The sequence below is a fragment of the Archocentrus centrarchus genome, chromosome 15 (assembly GCF_007364275.1).
Source record: "Archocentrus centrarchus isolate MPI-CPG fArcCen1 chromosome 15, fArcCen1, whole genome shotgun sequence".
NCBI classification, from domain to species: domain Eukaryota; kingdom Metazoa; phylum Chordata; class Actinopteri; order Cichliformes; family Cichlidae; genus Archocentrus; species Archocentrus centrarchus.
In genome coordinates this window covers 10,805,346-10,825,652 of record NC_044360.1, presented here as the reverse complement: position 1 = coordinate 10,825,652, position 20,307 = coordinate 10,805,346, and the positions used below count along the sequence as shown (strand labels likewise).

Genomic DNA, 20,307 nt, shown 5'->3' with positions numbered 1-20,307 from the left:
CTCACGTGTTTGAACAAATAAGAATAAAATCTGACTTAATCTTGTGTAGATTTTTTACATAGCTGCAGATATTATCATTAGAGATAATGGCCAAATAAATAAATGCACCATTCTCTGGTGTTGGGTGTTTAGTGAGCATCACGGAGTTAAAGGTTTTGGTAAAATGTTAGCGGTGACATTCTGATGTTTCCTCACACAGATGACTTTCACTCTGAAACATTTGACTGGAGCACCAAACACCTTTTGTCTGTTTATTTGAGTGTCTCTGTGTTAGTCCTGTGGTCACATGCAGCTCTTCACAGGCTTCTGAGATACAGATCCTGCTTTTAAAAACAGTCAGTGCTGTATTATGCACAAGGAGAACTGATGTGTTTCTCCGTGCAAATGTGAGGTTCCACTCGTTTTGTAGGTCACATGTTAGTAACAAGAGATTGGCACATCAGAAACAGACTTATTAATATTTGAGTGTTATTAGGTTATTGTACTCTACAGTAACACAGAAGATGATCTAATCAGTGAGACAAGTTGTGTATTTCCTGATTGACATCATGCATTCATGCAAATGAACTGTGTTATATAATAAATATTTAAATAATTGCCTCTGAATCCATACTTTTTCTTAGTTGATGAGGATGGGATGGACTGTCTGGACAACGAGAGACGACCACACTTCCCGCAGTTCTCGTACTCTGCCAGCGGTCGGGAATGAACTGTCCATCACAGTGACATCATCACAGCTGGTCACTGTGGGAAGAAGAGACCCACAGCTTTGGACCAACCCAGAAGAACCATGACTTGAAGGATTTTTGCCCTTCTCCTCTTCCTCATTCTCTGTTTTTCACCTCTCCAGTGTGCTTCTCTCTTTTTGCCCTCCCCCCCACCCAGTCCCTCCTTAGAGAAAACCTTCAGGTGAAATTACGGTCTAATCCTGCACTGCAGCCCCAGGTGATCCGAACTGTGATGTGATCAGTTGTTATGTAATGACCCTTTAATGACGGGAGCACCTCCGGTGGCCTGCTGTGCTTTGACATGTCGGTCCTGCCAAACTCTAAAAACGAACACCTCTGATGCAGTTAGACAACAGCTGATGCATTTTTAAGGAGACGTTTTTGTGGCTTCTTTATCCGTATGACGGACTGAAACACAGCATTTTGAGTCATTCAAAACCCAAACTGCCATTACCGGTTGTATCTCAGGCTTTTGCAGATAGACAGACAGACAGACATTCAGGTCTGATTTGAAATCCTCAGTTACATAATTCTGGGATTTATTGAGGCTGCCTGGCATTGAGGAAACAGTTGTTAAAGTGAGCAGAATCCTGCACACCTCATGCTGTCGAGCAGGATTTGACTCAGGTTTTGCTCAGTGCAAGTCATTATCATCGTTGCTGCTATTTCAACTACTACAACAACTATTACAGGTACCGCTGTTCCTACTGCTATTATACTACTACTGCTACTACTAAAACCCGGTGCTACAATACTGGCTAAATGCTGCTGATCATTATATATGTGCCAGCAAAATATCAACCACACCAATGCTTATACAGCTGCTACTCCTGATGCACGGCTCTTACACATGAGCTCTGTAAATCAAACGCGTGTCGTGTGTGTTTGTGTGCATGTTTAAGGTCCAGTTATGGGTTTGTGTTTAAAGATCGCATCTCAAAGCACAGCAGTTCAGAAGGATGTGCCTCCCAAACCATGAGCTTTACTACATAACCCACACAATGCAGTGCAAGACGTTGATGATGCATCCATTACTGCAGAGGTGAAAACAAGAAAAAAAAAAAACAGCTTTGAATTGCCCCCCCGCCAAAGTTTTTTTTTTTTTTTTTTTCCCTCAGTCCCGCTGAGTTTAAATCTCTTAAAGGGAAAACAAAACTGAAACGGTACTTTTGTTTCGGCGATGGAAAGCTTTACTGTGACATGTCGTTATAGCGGCTTTTGGATCCATACGGCTGTACCTCTCTGTCTGTGTGCAAGAAAGGGAAACTCAAGCAGGTGCAGATACACCACAGAACAAAAAGTCCGGGATGGCAGGGTGAGTGTAGTGATGAGAGAAGATCAGGAAAGATATGAAACATTTAGAATTTGATAAGAAGCCATGAGGTAACACTTGATCTGTGTCCTGAGAGTTTCTCACGAAGGATTTTAAAAATACGTATGGTTCGTGACGAGGTACACATCGACAGTTATGGGTTTACAAGAATCACAGCAATGGTTATAATATATATATATACATGTTCTATTTATTGTTCTACTCATGAGTTTTATATTTACCTTTTTCTATTGTTATTACATTATTCTAGAAAGAAATATATTGTTATTTCTTAGGGCTGAGAGGGGGGAAAAAAGCACCTCAAGAAACAAAAATGGCTGAAGAATGTAGGAGGGAAAGCAGATAGCCTTCCTGCTCCATTTGTTTGTGTTTTAATGATGTTTTTGTGTTTTTGTGACCAAAATGTGACAGCCGAGAGGCGACAGGACACATTAAAGACAGATCATAAAGGTATGGGAGAATGGTTGACAGACACCCAGGAATTTGCGTAATTATCTCAATGAGATGTCTAATATGAAGACTGGTGGATATTGCTCCTATTTATTTTTACCACAGGTATGTGTTGGTGATGGTTGAGGCACAGTTGGGCGAGAAAGACGAAGTAGAAGTTGAGCAGAAAGATAACAAAAGTGCAGCACAAAGGCTGAACGCAAGGCTTTAGGTGTAAGTGTTTCAAGAACAGAGGTGAGTTAGTACTGAGAAAAGAAACGCAGGTTTGAAAGTCAGTCATCGTTTTCCTGTCAGTTCTTTGGATGTTTAGGAGATAAAGTTTATTTAAAGATGATCAGGTCTTTACCGCTAAACCATCCCCGCAGTTTTCTGTCTTTAACGTGCGCCGTCATTTCTCCAGTCCAGACTTTCTTTGTTTGCAGTCGTCACATTGTTGTACGTCTTCCAGTCTGACCAACAAAATTTAAAATCCCCTCAAAGTCTCTGTCTTCAAATGGCCGGTAAGCCTTATGGTTTAGCTCAGAATAAGTCAAAAACTTTGACATCCAGCATTTCTGAGTCAAAAAAAAATAAAATTATATATATATATATATATATATATAAAAATTTGAAATTGCAACATGTTCATGTTGTGGGAAACTTCACCTTCAGTGTCTGGATGACTGATTAAAGAGAGTACCAGGGGATGTGCTCTTACTAGGCATAGAAAACTGTATTCCACTATATTTATTTGAATGTTTTTATCATTATTGAGGGATAACTTGAAATTTTTTTTCTATTTAATTTATTTAATGTCGTTTTGTTTTGGCATTTAGCAGTAAGGGGGTGTAGTTGTGCTTCAACACTTTGTGCTAAAAATAAATGTCCTCGTTTTTTCCTTTACAGATATACAACAAATTACCTGTTTTTCCGCTGCTCTGAACTCCATATGCTTTACTGTTGCACATCCATTAAACCGCTACTAGGCGCTTTATGGCAGAAAGTATAAAAAGATGGCGCTGGCCTGCAAGCTGTAGTCCTCCTCTGTCCACTCCACCAGACCTGAGTCAAAGTGGCATTCAGAACTCTTATGAAAAATACTGCTCTGTGATCGATTGAGCCTGTCTGGCATGGCTGAAGCGAAATGAGTACAAATCCCACCCAGCTGGCACCCTCAACAGGCTCAAGCAAACGCTTCCCAAGTATTTGGAAGGATTTCAGCTTTGATTTGACCCAGGTCCGCGAGCGACTGAGGAGTTCTAGCTGCATGTGCACGCTTAACGCCAAAATCATTAGAAAAGTTCATAAAATATCGCTTTGTAGCTTTGGCCACAGCACTTTCAACACCCATCACTTTTTATGTGATTCAGAGGAATCTGGTTCAGCTCTGCTTTAAAGGAAGACTTTTAGCTTTTTTTTTTTTTTTTTGAAAATGTTTTTAAGAAAATGAGGATTTTTAAACCACATCACCCCCTCCGTGTACAACCACTATCTTTGATGTCGCTCTGATGTCGAGAGCTGGCAAGACCTGGATGAAGTGTGCCGCACGCAGAGACGAATCAGAGCTGTGAACTGGGCTCAGTTGGAATTTTTAGTAAATTGGTCAGTGTTTGTAAAAATAAATAAATAAAAAAAAACTGATCAACCGTACCCCTGATGTCCCAGATTCCTGCTCTGATTTGGAAAGTTTTTCCTTCAGTAAGCCGCCAACACTCCCCGCTCGAACCTCGACGGATTCAGGTTTATGTAGTGACAGCAACAATATCAGAGGCTGATTCTAGGGTCAGAGATCAAAAGAGGAGGGTTTCCTCCTAGGTGAAGCTTTGCAGTCCTCTTCATCAGTGTGGGCTTTCCTGTAAGGACAGCAGATCGGTTGTGGACATGTGGCTCAGTTCTCAGCACTGAACAGGGGTTCTTAATCTCAATGCAGAAATTCAGTTTTCGCCTTACGGCTTTACTGGTGACCTCAACAGTTTGAGATCTGACGCTGCACTGACGGCGTTCACTCTTAAAGCTGCTGTTGTTTGTGCATCTATCACAGGCTCCACTAGTGTTTCGGGCATACATGAAATTCTCTCAACAATCGACCTCATTCATTGTTAATGAACCAGTCAGCCAAAAATCATAAACCGCGCTCCGCCAGATTATAAGTAAATGGTTTGAGTGTTTGGAAGGTTTTCTGAAAGTGTTTGACCTCGTGTCTGTGGCAGATTCCCCTCCCCTCTCCTCTCCAGTACTAGTCCGCTATCATCATGATTAACATAAACAAGCATGAGATACATTTATTTATAAACAGCAAACACACAGACAAAAAACAGCAAACATGTACAAATATTACACAGTATAACTGGGTTTTGATGCCATGTCCATGTACTGTAGTTTTACAGTTGTGAGACATTTCTGGACAGCTTCCAGCTGTTCGCAGAGTGGGCCGTGTTTCCCTGAGGCACTGCGTGACCAAGGTCAGCGCGGCTCTCTGACCTGTCGAAGGCACAGAGACGCCGTTGACTCCGACACAGTGTCGGGGAAACTCCGGAAAGGTTCACAGAAAAGCGGATCAAACAGCCTTTTTCTGTACTCCACGATGTTAGGATGCAGAGCTGCTGGCCAGTGAGCCCGTCACGATGTGAAAACAACAAATTACCATCAACATGAAGCTGTTTTTTTTTACTCTGTACATCCTTAGTATTTTTACACATAAAATGTATATGATAGGGATGCACATTATTTTCCTTCTTACAGACAGCTTCAATAAAGCACTATGTCAATCTGCTGCCATGGTGTCGATTTTTTGTTTGCTCTGTGGGATCTTTGTGGAGTCCATCCCAGCTGACATGGGGCAAAAGATGGGTAAACTCTGGACATGTCACCAGAAATCTTTAATATAAATCAAGTGCATATCTATTACTACTATTTGTAATTTATCAGGTGTAATTTATCAGAGGTTTAAGGAAGAACCTTGTGCTCAAAATTTCCTGGCAAATTTCCTGTAATGGAAGCCATTTTCGATGCTGATCTCTACAGTTATTTTTTCCCCACTCAATCCAGGACACATCCTATTGGACATTGAGCAATGCATCATTTTAACCATTGAGAAAGCTCATTAGTGAACTGGGTTTTCATTTATTAATGTAAAAATACATTTTGAAGTGGGGGGGGGGGACCATGGTTTAAATACTCGACCCATCAATAATAATTACAACATTGACACATAAATGTCCTCTTAGTAAACAACAGTTTTTCTTGTTGACAGACTAACAGAACATCCTTATCCACAGAGCGATGAAAGGAAACCGTCGAGACAGACTCATGTGGACAGAGTCTCAGCGCGTCTCATGTTCGGTAGCTAGAAAGACACAAACACACAACACTGAGTGAGAACTGTATGTGAACACGCACACGCACACACCCTCTGATAATGAATCACAGAATACAGACAACATGTTTTTCAGCAAATCCAGAACCAGACAGAATCATTAGTCACGAACGGACAAATGTCTTCTTACTGATTTTTATTTTTGGTAAACTGACAACTCCTAACGTGCTCCCAGAGAGAAAAGACACGACTACAAATTCATTTAGTATCAGAACAGTAAGTCTCTCACACACACACACACACTCTGCTCTGTGTGTTCGTACCTCGATGCGTAGGCTCTGCATCTCCTCACTCAGTGTGTTTCTCTCCTGCATCAGCTGGTTCTGTTTGGCCAGCAACTCACACACCTGCTGGGCGCTGCTCTGACAGTGACGGTCCAACTGCTGCAGCCTGCAACACACACACACACACACACACAATATTGACTGAAAGAGTGTGAGAAGAACGTAGCCTCCTGGCTAATATAAAACCAAATGTTGTAAATATTGAAAGAGAGCTGGATCCACAAAGAGCTTTTAATATCACTGGACTTTGTTTTGATCAAACAATCAACAGTGTTTACATGGATATGACTGCAGTTGAAGTTTTTCACTGCGAGTGCACACGAGGACGACGCAGTAGCTGAAATGTATCAAAGGGCTGGATACTGGCCAGATGTTATATAATGATGGACATTAAAAATTCCTATTCCAAACAGTTTTTTATAAATATGAAGCAAGTTTAAAAAAAATGCTGACATCAATAAGCTTGGTGCATTGAGAGCTACTTTATATATACTTTATATACAGTACACATACTTAGTTTAGTCCAGTAGGCCACATGATGGTAAATGGTAAATGGACTAGCTCTTATATAGCGCTTTTCTACTCAGTATGAGCACTCAAAGCGCTATTACAACATGTTTACATTCACCCATGCACTCCCATTCATACAAGCACTTCCATGTTTGCTAAGCTAAGTGCTTTTTAATTAACTATCATTCACACACATTCATACTCCGACGGGACGGTCGGAGAGCAACTTGGGGTGAAGTATCTTGCCCAAGGATACATTGGCATGTAGCCTGGAGTAGCCAGGAATCGAACCGCTGACCTTCTGATCAGTAGGTGACCTGCTCTACCTACTGAGCTACAGGCACCCCGTGATGAATCTGTGTGGTGGTGAGACAATGAATGAGGAAGATTCAACAAAAATATTTGTCCTACATGATCTTTGCTGTTGGTGAAACACTGGATAATATAACTGAAAACAGTTAATAGTAGATGTAGATGGTTTTGATTAACATATACCTTGAGTACCTTGGGATATATTAGTGATACACTGGCACCAAGTATCTTTATCTTTCCCTGCAACCTCACAGAGTAACTAACTAGTAACCAGAGTTAGTAGTTCATGACTCCACCTGGTGGTGGTGATCAACAGAATAAGAGTAAAATGATAATGAATGTGGCCACTGTGATGCCATTTACTGGTTAGTAAAGCTTTCCTGTTTATCTGACTGACGGGCGTGCCATAGTTTCCACCTCATGAATATGCTGCACTGCAGATGTCTGCAACTTACCGATTCAATTCAGTTTTATTTATATAGAGCAAAATCACCTCAAGGTGTTTTGTAAGGTAAAGACCCTACAATAACATAAAAAAAACCCCCCAACAATCAGATGACCCCACCCCCACAAGTGGGAACTTGGCGACAGTGGGAAGGAAAAACTCCCTTTTAACAGGAAGAAACCTCTGGCAGAACCAGGCTCAGGGAGGGGCAACCTTCTGCCGTGACCGGTTAGGTGTGAGGGGAGGGAGACAGGACAAAAGACAGACTCTTTTTTTTAAACTGATGACCTGTTTGCAGAGACACTACAGTTCAGCTATGCATGCGACCCTCAGATGGGCTTTAGAGCACTATAACAGAAACGAGTGCTTTTTTTAAATTTGCATTTTTGGCCACAGTGACTTATCAGCAGTGGAGGGAGACAGGAAATGGGGGAAAGATACAGGGGAAGACACGCAGGCAAATTGGCGACAGGCCGGGACTTGAACCCACGCCGCCTGCACCGCAACACGGCAAATGTATGTGGTTGCTGGGTTCACCACTAAGCCACCCGGGCACCCCAGGAACGAGTGCTTGTCTATAACTGAGTATAATCCCCACTTGAGAAACTGAGGGACACTCTGTACTCATGGGACAGTAACTTATACCCTACTCAAGGGCGCAGCTTTATACTTTCTGAGGTGTATGCGGACACATTTTTTGCCCCTCCACGTGCGCACACTCAACACAACCTCAAGGTTTACTGTGTTCATGTGTGCAGATCTCACTTATTCATGTGTTCTTGAAAGCGCGTGCTGGAGTGCCTTGTGTGTGTGGGGGGTGGGGGACAGGAGGAGGGGAGATGAAGGAGCACAGGGGCGCCTAATCAGCACCGTGCCTCAGTTATTGATCATATCATATCCACAGCTGTTAAATACAGAAAATGCCGACTAGAGAAAGAATTTCCCCGCATCACCCTCCCCTCCCCCCTTGTGCGGCACCCCTATGCATTGCATATAGTGCATACCCACTTTTTGCGCCACTGACCCTACTTCATAGTTTTTGTTGAATTTAATGGGGAGTGGGAATGGGAGTTTTAAAATATGAGCTGTGGTGATCAGTAAGACTTTAAACTAGTGACTAGTGGTCAAAGATTAAGAGAGCCAAAAGTAATTTTCCTTTACACTTCTATACAAAGTGAATTACCAAAGCAGATGCCCCCTGCTGGTCAATAAAAAGAAAAACATGCACTGACTTCTCTTTTCAAACCTACACAATGTTCCCAAAAGTATTTACTCACCCATCCAAATCATTGAATTCAGGTGTTCCAATCACTTCCATGGCCACAGGTGTATAAAACCAAGCACCTAAACATACAGACTGCTTCTACAAACATTTGTGAAAGAATGGGTGAAATTTACTCCTTACTAAATATTCCACAGTTAACTGTTAGTGGTATTATAACAAAGTGGAAGCGATTGGGAACGACTGCAAATCAGCCACGAAGTTTGGCAGTTACCAGGAGAACGGTGCTTGCCAAGTGTAAAGTTTGGTAGAGTGGGGATTATGGTGTGGGGTTGTTTTTCAGGAGCTGGGCTCGGCCCCTTAGTTCCAGTGAGAGGAACTCTTAATGCTTCAGCATACCAAAACATTTTGGAAAATTTCATGCTCCCAACAGTTTGGGGATGGCCCCTTCCTGTTCCAACGTGACTGCACACCAGTGTACAAAGCAAGTCCATAAAGACATGGATGAGCGAGTTTGGTGTGGAAGAACTTGACTGGTCCTGATCTCAGCCTGACAGAACACCTCTGGATGAATTAAGGTGGAGACTGTGAGCCGGGCCTTCATGTCCAACATCAGCGTCCGACCTCATAAATGTGCTTCTGGAAGAATGGTCAGAAATTCCCATAAACACACTCCTAAACCTTGTGGACATCACATGGATACCCTATGGATTAAGAACAGGATGTCACTCAAGTGCATGTGTGTGTGAATGCAGACGAGCGACTACTTTTGGCAATATAGTGCATAAGCTACATCCATTATTCCTACTTTGTGCTTTTTTGGGGGAATTTTTCTTTCATAGGCAATTGTCAATGTAGTGAGTACTGTAGTATCTCTGCATCAAGATTGTTATAGTATCACCTTTTTTATTAGAGATTTAATTTTTGAATTTAATGAGCTTATTCACTGTTAAATGCTAATAATCAGAAAATTAACCAATAATCGGTTCATGCAGTAAAGTGAGACTGTGTTAGAATTAGAGTTCTGTGCAACTGGGACAAAGTGATCAACAGACATGTTGGACATTTAGTTATTTTAATCACTGCCTTCATCGCTGCAGTGGACATTAGTGTGTCTGGATATAGGATCGATCAAACAAGATCATTCAAAATTAATTTATTTTCTTTAAGATTTGCTTTTTTACTGATTTACTTTGGTTATATTAGTCTGTCATCCTGCAACTTTCAAAAACATTCGGTCTGGTGAGAACATTGTTTGAGTGAGAGTGTGTGTGTGTGTGTGTGTGTGCGCGTGTGCACGCAGTTATGAAGTTTTGATCTTTACTACGACATCCCAATTAGTGTGTCCCCCCTCTGACACAGCCGTTCCTGCAGACAATGAACTCTTTCACTGCACACTAGGATTAAACTCAAAGTGCGTGTGTGTGTGTGTGTTCCAGCTGGAGCTTGGGGGGTGAGGTTATGTGAATAGTGTGTGTGCGTGCGCATGCAATGTGTGTTTGGGGGTGGAGGATGAATGTCTGTTGAAATATTTCCCACCAGCAGCCCATTATTTCACTCATTCATCCATCCAGTCGGTCATGCTCCCCTCAAATGCAGCGGTGAACTCATTCTGTCTCACACACACACGCACAAATGCGCACACACACACAGATAATGAGACAGACCTCTCAGAACTGGAATGCATATTTAACCAGCCATCTATAGTTATACGTAGTTCTACTATGTAGTATGTATAGTAGAACTAGGGAGATAGACAAAAGACGTGGTGAAGAGGCAGAGATTTATAATAACTAAAGATTAGATGTGAAGTGGTGTAAAAACAGTGAAAAGGGGCGAGTGAAGCAGAGACATATGCAGATATTAAAAATGGAAGAATGCCCTACGTAAGATTTGAGATCAGTAACGGGCCGATTCTGTGTGGCAGGAGCCTGAGTCCTCTTACTTACTATCAAGTTCATTCAAAAAGGTAGAAGGTTCATATATTCATTACTAAAAATTTCAGGAGACAGGACGAATTGTAAAATGGTTAATACAGTTAATAAAGTTAAAAAAAAAAAAACAGTATGTGTTACTTTTTCCTGCGTCTAGGAGACAAACATCAACCTCTGCTGAGAGCTCATAAGCATCCTATGAGTATTAATTACTTGGATATAAACTATAAGCTAAAATCATCGCTGTTTCAACAAGTTCATTAGAAAACAACGATGTGGGGGATACAGACAAGGAAGAGCGACGAAGAGGAGGAGGATGAAGAGGGTAGTGGCTCGGGGCAGATAGAGGCAGAGAGGGGGTAGCTGGGAGGGAGACAGATGCCCCTGCCCTGCTGGTCATGTTGGCAGTAGTAGTGCTGCCTGTGTGAGACAGACGGGGGAGGCAAACATCCCAACACTTCACCCTGCTCTCCCCGCGCACATGATCTTAACTCTGATCAGCAGGGTTTAATCCTTTTTTTCTCTCTTTTGCCCGTCCCTCTTTATCATCCCTACCTGCCCTCTTTGAGCCTCCTTCTCCTCCGTCCTGTCTCAGGGCCCGCTGGGTGGTTTATCCCAGACCTGGACGCACTGTCCAGTCCTGGAGGCTGAGGGCGATGACTCCCCTCCCTGCCTGGTGTTCCTCCAGCCGGCTGCCAAGCTGTCCTGACCAACCACCCCCTCACTCCCTCCTCCCACTCTGCTCTACCTCCTACGCCTTCACACAGCACCACAGCAGGACATTGCCACGTCACGCAGCAACACAACAAACACACACAGAAGCAGCCCCGCTGTGGTGAGCGAAGACACAAGATACAAACACAACCAGTGTGGAGATATCAGCCACACACACACACACACACACAGACACAGGAGCACCTAAAGGTCAGAAACAGAGCCTGTTGTTCTGAAGCTGTAAATGTTTGATGAGGGAAGTGTTGAGAATGTGTCGACTGAAGGCCTTCAGCTCCACACCACTAAACTAATCTGAGTCACACTGAGAAAATGCCAATCCTTATCCAGTCATGCCCTCTGATATCGATACATGTAGATGCACCACCTCGAAACAATCAAAAAGAATTTACAACAGTCCCCCTTAAGAGATTTTGTGGCGATGACTGGCCTGCTCTGAAATCCTCTCTATAATCCAAGAGGAGTTTTACACTTTGTCTGCTTGTGGAGAAAAATGTGACACTGGAGCAAAAATGTATTCACTTATTGATTCAGTCTGGGGGGATATTTCCATAAAAATGATCCACAATTTGCTCACAGAGGACATCCTACAAAGGTAAACAAAACTAAACCTGCCATCTCTATAAACTCTCATTTTATACCAACTTTAAAGGGTCAGATTACCCCAAATAACTTCCTGTAAAAGATATTTACTCCTGCAGAGAGTTTTAATTTTAATCTATTTTGGTATACTGTTTGTGGGGCTTGTTGCATTCAGAAGTTATACTGAATAAAATGTGTTTTTACACCTCCTTACAGACAGAACCCATTATTCTCTAAAATCTGAAGAGCCAGTATCTCAAAACTGTCCCTCTTCAAAATGTGGATATTGGCTGAAATGTGAATATAAATCACATAAACCATCTACTTAAATAAACACTGTGAAATGACAGGACTTTCTTTTAAAAAAAGGAAGTCTGATGCCTACAATCTTGGAAAAACAGTACTGACAAAAGCCTGGAAAAGTCATGTAATGATTAAAAAAAACACCTGGTGGAACATCTCTAAACTAATTAGGATAACAGGAAACAGGTCAGTAGCATGAAAACGCGCACCTGGGGAGGCTCTGTCTTTAAAAAGCTACAGATGGAGAGGGCAGCCGTCACTTTGTGAAAGAGCAAAAGGTTGAAAAATTTATAAATAATTTTTCACAAACTGAAAATTGTAAAGAATTTGGGGATATAATATTAAAAGATTCAGATTTCCAGAGCAGAATGCATAGAAGGATGCCTGAGATATTCAGGCCCTCGGGTAGCACTGTGTTATGAACTGTGTTGTGAAAAATCACTGCATGTGAACCTTGATGCAGATGAGCTACAGCAGCAGCTCTCACTAGTTGCCACTCCTGTCAGCGAAGATCAGGAAACTGGGGCTACAATTCACACAGGCTCAAACTGGACAATAAAAGATTGGAAAAACTGTTGCCTGGTCTGATAAATCTCAATTTCTGCTGCAACATTTGCACCCCTTAGTACCAACTGAGCATATGGGGCATAACAGTAGATGGCATGCTCAATTATAACATTTGTGAAGTCAATTCAATTCAGTTTTATTTATATAGCACCAAATCACAAAAGCAGTTGCCTCAAGTCACTTTATAAACACCCTACAATAATACAGAAAAAAAAACTAACAATCTAAAGAAGCCCCTATGAGCAAGCACTTGGCGACAGTGGGAATAAAAAATTCCCTTTTAACAGGAAAAAATCCTCTGGAAGAACCAGGCTCAGGGAGGGGCAGCCATCTGCCACGACCACTTGGGGGTGAGGTGAGGGAGACAAGACAAAAGATATGCTGTGGAAGAGAGCCAGAGGTTAATAATAACTAATGATTTAATGCAGAGTGGTGTATAAACACATGGTGAAAATAGGTGAATGAAGAAACAGAGCATCATGGGAACCCCCCAGCAGCCTTGGCCTATTGCAGCATAGCTAAGGGAGGGTTCAGGGTCACCTGATCCAGCCCCAACTATAAGCTTGATCAAAAAGGAAAGTTTTAAGCCTAATCTTAACAGTAGAGAGGGTGTCTGTCTCCTGAATCCAAACTGGGAGCTGGTTCCACAGAAGAGGGGCCTGAAAGCTGAAGGCTCTGCATCCCATTCTTTTAATTGATGTGTGTCATCTGGCTTCATGGACAGATGAAACTGGGTATCATCTGCATAGCAGTGAAAATGTATGCTATGCCTTCTAACAATACTGCCTAAGGGAAGCACGTATTGTGTAAATAGAATTGGTCCACAGGGATTAATATGATGTCCACAAGGTTTAGAAGTGTGTTTATGGGACTCCGTGGAACTCCATAATTAACCTTAGTGTGTGAAGAAGACTCCCCATCTATGTGAACAATTTGGAGTCTATAGATATGATTCAAACCAGTGCAGCATACCTACGACATACTCTAATCTCTAATAAAATATTATGGTCAACAGTATCGAACATGCACTGAGGTCTAACAGGACGAGCACAGAGATGTTTCCACAGTCAGATGCCTTAAAAAGATCATTCTTAACCTTCACTAATGCTGTTTTTGTACTGTGATGAATTCTGAAACCTGACTGAAACCCTCAAATAAACCATTCCTCTGCAGATGATCAGTTAGCTGTTATATAACTACTCTTTCAAGAATTTTTGAGAGAAACGAAAGGCTGAAGATTGGCCTATAAATCACCAATAATGTGATACAGACAAGATTTTGGAGGAGCAACATCTTTTCCCAGAAAGCTTTCTTATTTCAGCAAGATAACCACATGTATTGCAGCAGCATGGCTTTGCAGTAAAAGTCAAAGTAAAACTGTCTCCTATTGAACTTATAACTACAGGAACTAATGACTTCAGTTCTCAGTTACTTGCAAAGTGTTTCTAAAACAAGAGGTGATGCAAAACAGGAGGTGGTCAACATGCCCCCATCCAAACTTGTTTTTTTAATCTTTTGCTATCCTTGAATTCAAAATGAGCATTTACAGGAACATTTATTTATGTTGTCTTTTTACTATTTTCAGTTAGAAATAGGCTTTAAAATGAGCCATTTTATAAAGTCGCAACTTTTTTATGTTAATTACTTCCACAGAGTAACTTTGTGGCTGTTTTTTTTACAGCACACTGATCATCCATTTCCAAAGCGTAACTGGGTCACTCTGGAGTTAAATATATCCAAAACACAATTATTATGGACAAAATGGCAACAGCTGTACAAAAGGTGAAATGCCAACAGGCTTCTACACAACCCACTGACATGACGGTAAATGAGCTGAGCAGGCAGCCAGTAAATCAGTCGGCCAGGTCGTGGCTCGAGATGTTTAAACGGGCTATAGGTTGTAAGCTGAAGGTTTATGTAATGCAGTAAGTGAAGGCTTTGACCCCAGCACACACAAACAACCACAGATGCAGTTTGTCTGGCTTTAGAGACGCCAACCTCTGACCTTACACAACACACTTTCTCTAATCCACTTCACCTCACCTCGAAACCCCGCCTCCTAGGGGGATGTGTGTATATACGTGTGTGTGTGATTAAGGTAGCGCTCCTTCCAGCAGCTAAAGCAGCAAATCCAATAACTGGCCTCCATCGACTGGCACACTCATTAATTAGGGCTTAAAACGGCTTAATGCTCAGGCACTGCCCTACACTAACCCCCCTCTGCCCTGCCCTGCGCACACTTACACACACACACTGCTGGCTGGCTCACTTCTGTACACTGCTTGGAAGTGGTAAGAAAAAGAAGCAAGCGTGGATTCATTGACGGATTAATGGAAGGATTGATATACGGAAGTTCGGGTGAAAAAGACTGTGATGTCAGGTGAGGTATCAGACTGAGTGGAGGGGGAATGTAGACACACACACACACACACCTGCTGCCTGCTGATGGCCGGGCTGGTTAGATGGATGGAAAGCTTCCCCACTGACCTGGTGAAAGGACACCACCTGCTGGATCCAATGCTTTACTGACACACACCCCGACATTGAAATAATTCCTCCTAAAACACCTGAAACAGCTTCCAGAGCAGTCCTGCTACTAAGTGTGTATTCTGCTCTCCAGCAGACATGACAGAAGCAAGTTTTGCTGGGAGGCAGTTTGCAGTAATTTCCCCTGACAGCCCAATAATCAAACTCTGCTCACAATCTGCACCTCGAACCACAGCACTCTCTATTGACTGCTGCTAGTAAGGAGATTAATTACAACACACAAACACAGACACAGCTACCTCTCTCTGGTATACATCAGTCGTAGCCCACAGCTAGTGTCTAAACTCTGTTGTGTGTGTACGTGTTTGTCTGTGTTTGCATATTTATTTACAGGTGGGAGCATATGTCCTAAAGGCATGGTCCAAAGGGAAAGTGCTAACGTCATGTTAGAAAAACAGAGAGACTGTAATAGATACAGAAGATCTGGAAGCGGCGTTCAGGTCTGTCACTCAGCAGCCCCATATGAATGTGTGTGTTCCTATCACCAAACAAATCAGCCAGTGGAGCATGCCACTTTAAGAAAATATTTATCGCACAGTGCATAGATTATCAAAATTACTTGTAAACAAGCCACAGAGTAAACTGATGCTGTCCTGCATAAACTGGGTGGTAAGTTTAGATATGACGAGCAGGAATTTTGTTTTATTTAGAGCAAAATAAAGAAAAAAAATCTGTCAATGATGGTACATATGGACTGTAATTAAAGAGTACATTGGAACGGTTTTCTAGTAACAAGATCTGCAAACAAGAGCGATAAAAACACATGCTCAAACTAAAAAAAAAGAGGAAGAATCAGACTGAATTTTGCTAGAAATTAAATGTAAAGATAATGAAAGATCTCTGAACCTATATGAATGTGTGCATAGCACACAGGGGGCCTATGGGGTGAAGAACGCAGGCAGACGGCCTTGGTTTGCCTGGTTACAACAACACTGCCAGGGGCATGAAGGCTACAGCTGCCACACACACAACACAAAACCATATTTCACTCAACCCCAGGCATGCCCACCATCACCACCCTCACACCCCAGCGCTCCAACTAAATCTTGGCTGGCACAAAACTGCGCTCAAGAATATGTGTGTGTGTGTCTGTGTCATGCCTGAAGGCCATGCCCCTCTCCTCTCCACCAACCTGTCATGCCAGTTGTTGCTCTCGCTAACATGTGCATTTGACATGGGAACGTGATTGCTGACGCTGCGGGGTTTTGATCGGGATGAGACAAACATGCATTCCCTCGCTGTTATTTGATTTTCTTTGCTTTTTGTTTACGGCCACCTGGCAATTTCCAGAGACTTTATTCTGTAAAAGCACGGCAGATTTCACATGTCAGCATCATGTTTGAAAGAGACACTTAACTCGGTTCATTTCCAGATTCCACAACACAGAAGATCAACATCCCAGAGTCTGAATAAACAGATAAAAAAATTACATATACTGGATATTAAAGGAGTATATTTCTCAGTTTTCTTTATGGTTAATTTCTAAAGCAGAATATGGTTTGTTTTTTTTCTGTGATTTAGAACTGAAGAAAATCTTAGTCATCAAATAATTTGCAAAATCCCCTAAGATAAGGATCAAGATCCAGTAATCCTTAAATATGTATATTTTAACTGGAGTGGCTTTGGTGCACTAAATGCCCATCTAAAAGAGGAAACTGGAAATTGTGAAAATACAAACGCAGATTAAACAAATGTCGGGTGAATTGGCATCTAATTATCAAACTAAAAATCATCTGTGAAGCAGCCTCTGTTAAAACTGCTCTTTTTCCATTAGTTTCAGACTCGGAGCTTCTCTGATGCAGTGCTGAGCACAGTGTGAAGAAGATGGGGGAAAAAAAAAGAAAGGTGCCAGATGTTAGTCACATGAAAGTTGCAACTCATCTGTCATAGTCCTGCCATGTGTGAACATCAATATTCTACTTTTCTGTAAAGAATCCCTCCATTAAGGTAACACTTTTACACACATGAGGCAGCAATCTAATAACTGTTCAGATTTTATTCTTTCTACTTTTTTGGGCACCACACTGTGAACATATTTCAGAATAACAGCATGATTATAATAACCTAAAGTCTCTCAGGGCAGCTTTTTCTTCTAAGAGCACGGGATAAAGTGAAAGACGCTTCTCAATAACTGATCATCCAAATTAAAACACACTTATTTACAGATATTTGGTTTTTATTTCTTGAATTTTTAATTTGGCTTCTCTTGCGTTTATTACTACCCAGCCATGCTGGTCAATCATTTTAAATGCTTTTATTATGAAAGGTGCAAAGAAAATTTGTTTTACTGACATTACTTTTCAAAGCAAAAAAAAAAAAAATCCTTTATATAACATACTCATTAAAAACACTGTAACAGTGTTTATTTTGTATCCATTTACTTGATATTACTGCTACATTTTGCACTGCATGCTGCTGCACTTATAAGTTTTTGACAGAAAATTCACTTTGAAGTAAACATTAAGTTGAAAGTCTTTGGTTACAGCAGTGCAAGCAGAAACATCATATCTGCTTGTTATGCTGATCGTACAATAAAAAAATGTAAATAATATCCACATCACTTGACTCTTATCAGTTTATTACAGCAATAAAGATAGACAAAAAATCCTAATTGCAAATTCCAAACCAGGAATTTGCCAGGATAGGCTGCAGTGTCCATTAAAACATCTGTAACAGGCAGACTGATGTGCACGTGTTGGACAAACCAGCAAATCTGTTTTGTTTTTCTTAAGATCTTCCAGAGCCAAATGCATTTTTAATCTTCTGTATGATTTGATTTCCTATTTCTCATATCACTTATTCTCCTTCAAAATGATATTGACTTTAAACATCCACCAACATTTCAGGTGCTTCTTCGTTCATTTCGGTAAAGTGTCCCAGACAGCAGTTCAACAGCGTAAAACGAAACGCTCCTGGCCGGTATTTATAATTAAAAATAAAATCTGGAAAGAGTTTAGGAAGGGATGTTTGAAATATATTCATGATGTGACGAAGCTGTAAACAGCTCCGAACGGGCACAGAAGTCATCTCTGCTTTCATTTCTGTATTAACAGAGGTGTCGGTGCTGCTGCAGGCTGGGAAATCATCTATTTAATGTCAAGAGTTGTTTGCTGCCTTGAGGCCTCCTGACTCTTTTTAAGCCGAGTGTTTGAGTATTTGGTTCGCTGGCATTAAAGTGATTCTGCTGATGTTACTTTTAACATTTTTTCTAAAGAAGGGGCAGGTGTTTCTGTTCGAGTTTTCTACTTGTAGTTTTATGAAGTAGTGTTAGAGTCACTGACTGGGGCTTGAGATGTGACGCTTTGCACAGTTAACGCTCCAGCTTGCAAGCCTCTGGCTACAGCCTGACATCTGAGCTGCAAATCTGTGCGTCTGTGTGTGAGTGTGTGTGTTTGTGACAGAGCTGTAAAGCCACCGTTTGACAATGCTCTTTCAGCAGGCCGCCTTGCGGTCGCTCCCGGCTACAGAAGCCAGCTGGGCCATGCGGAGACAGAAACGATAAGAAAGGAAGGAGAGGAAGATGCAGGAGGAGGGAGGACAACTGATCAGCGCCATCCAGAGGTAAGAACACAAGCGTGAGAGTGGAATGAAAAGGAGGTGAAGTCTGACCTGTTAAATGGTTAATACGCTCTCACATTTACTTTTGGTCAAATTTGAAATTCAAAGTTAAATATATGAAATGTTTTTAATATATTTGAACTTGTACAGTAGCTGCTGAAAAACCACAGACTACATAACAAAAACCTGACATAGAGAAGGGGTTGCTGTTATGTGGAAACTTAAAAAAAATCCATTTAAAAATCTGTGAAAAAACAAGTATATGTGATCAGTAAAAAAAAAAATGTATGTGAAATATAGGAGGTGATGTTAATATTAGCGCTCTGTGGAAGATGAATACGAGGCGTTAACGACGCTGGCTCTCACACTGGGCCTTCTTATTTGTCTTTATCCTCACTTTCTCCACATCTCACTCTTTTTATCATCCCTCTGTTTCTCTGTACTTCTCAGATCACACACATAGTTGCAACTCATCACACACAGATACACACACACATATCTGTGCGTGTGTGTATGTGTGCAGACACAGATGAGACAAATGAAAGCTGTCCTGTTTTCTTCTGCCCAGCCTCTGCCAACTTCATTTGCAAATGAAAAGTTTTGCGAGGAGCGTCCTTTTGCTTCTGGGGCGGCATGGCAGCACACTGTGTGTTTGGGGGTGGGGTGGGGGGGATGAGGAGAGACGAGGGTTTGACAGAGGGTGTGTGTATGTGTGTGGCATGAGCCCAGATGAAGCAGCCCTCGCCTGAGGCTCGCTGTCCGCCTGCGGTAGCAGCAAGCCTGTTTCTTCTTCCCTGGCCCGCCGCGACCATTTGTTCCATTAACCAATCTCCTGGAGCCTCTGGTGCAAACACATGCACATGCGCACACACACATGCACACACATCCACAGGCATACATACTTCAACAACTGCTTGCACAGCTCATGCCACACATGGCCCTCCATCCTTCGCTCCATCCCTCCCTCCCTCCTCTGCTCTCCTCCAGACGCAAGCACCATCTTTCTCCGTGGAGGCCATATGGCCCAGTGAAGCCTGTGGATCTACAGACACATCTGCGTATATGTTGCTACTCCTCTTAAAGGGCTGCACAGTGAGTTGTGTGCTGACAAAAGCGCGCACACACACACACACACACACACACACACACACACACACACACACACACCTATACGGCACTCACACACCGAGCCCTAACAAACACACTCTGCGTGGTTAAGCAAGCGTTGGTGTTATGTTGGTCTGTCATACATGTGTGTGAGAGTCTGTGTGCGTGACCTAAGTGTGTACATGCGTAGTGATAATTGGTGAAACAGCCTGCCAACAGCTGTGGGGTGAGAAAAGGTTGCGTGGTGTTTAGTACGGAAAGCAGAGGGGAGGATGAGAAGAGAGGAGAGGAGAAAAGTTGGAGCAGAAAAGGAAAGTAAAGTGAAAAGCGATAAGAAG

The 20,307-nt window shown here is 42.1% G+C and overlaps 2 protein-coding genes across 8 annotated transcripts in view; one reads left to right on the top strand and one right to left on the bottom strand.

The window, feature by feature from the left end:
* The window catches only part of akt3a (v-akt murine thymoma viral oncogene homolog 3a), a 68,206-nt gene extending 63,435 nt beyond the window's left edge, over positions 1 to 4,771 (top strand). For 3 of the 5 annotated variants that reach the window (XM_030748550.1, XM_030748551.1, XM_030748552.1), the window contains one exon: positions 624 to 4,771. In XM_030748550.1, coding sequence (XP_030604410.1) covers positions 624 to 709 — 86 coding nt within the window. In that variant the 3' untranslated portion in view covers positions 710 to 4,771. The remainder of the gene's footprint in view (positions 1 to 623) is intronic. The other 2 variants (XR_004021111.1, XR_004021110.1) reach the window with 2 other exon arrangements.
* A 468-nt stretch (positions 4,772 to 5,239) lies between these two features.
* sdccag8 (SHH signaling and ciliogenesis regulator sdccag8) overlaps positions 5,240 to 20,307 on the bottom strand; it is a 55,184-nt gene continuing 40,116 nt past the window's right edge. For all 3 annotated transcript variants that reach the window (XM_030748549.1, XM_030748546.1, XM_030748548.1), the window contains exons 17-18: positions 6,130 to 6,256; positions 5,240 to 5,836 (exon numbers count right to left, since the gene is read on the bottom strand). In XM_030748549.1, coding sequence (XP_030604409.1) covers positions 5,798 to 5,836; positions 6,130 to 6,256 — 166 coding nt within the window. In that variant the 3' untranslated portion in view covers positions 5,240 to 5,797. The remainder of the gene's footprint in view (positions 5,837 to 6,129; positions 6,257 to 20,307) is intronic.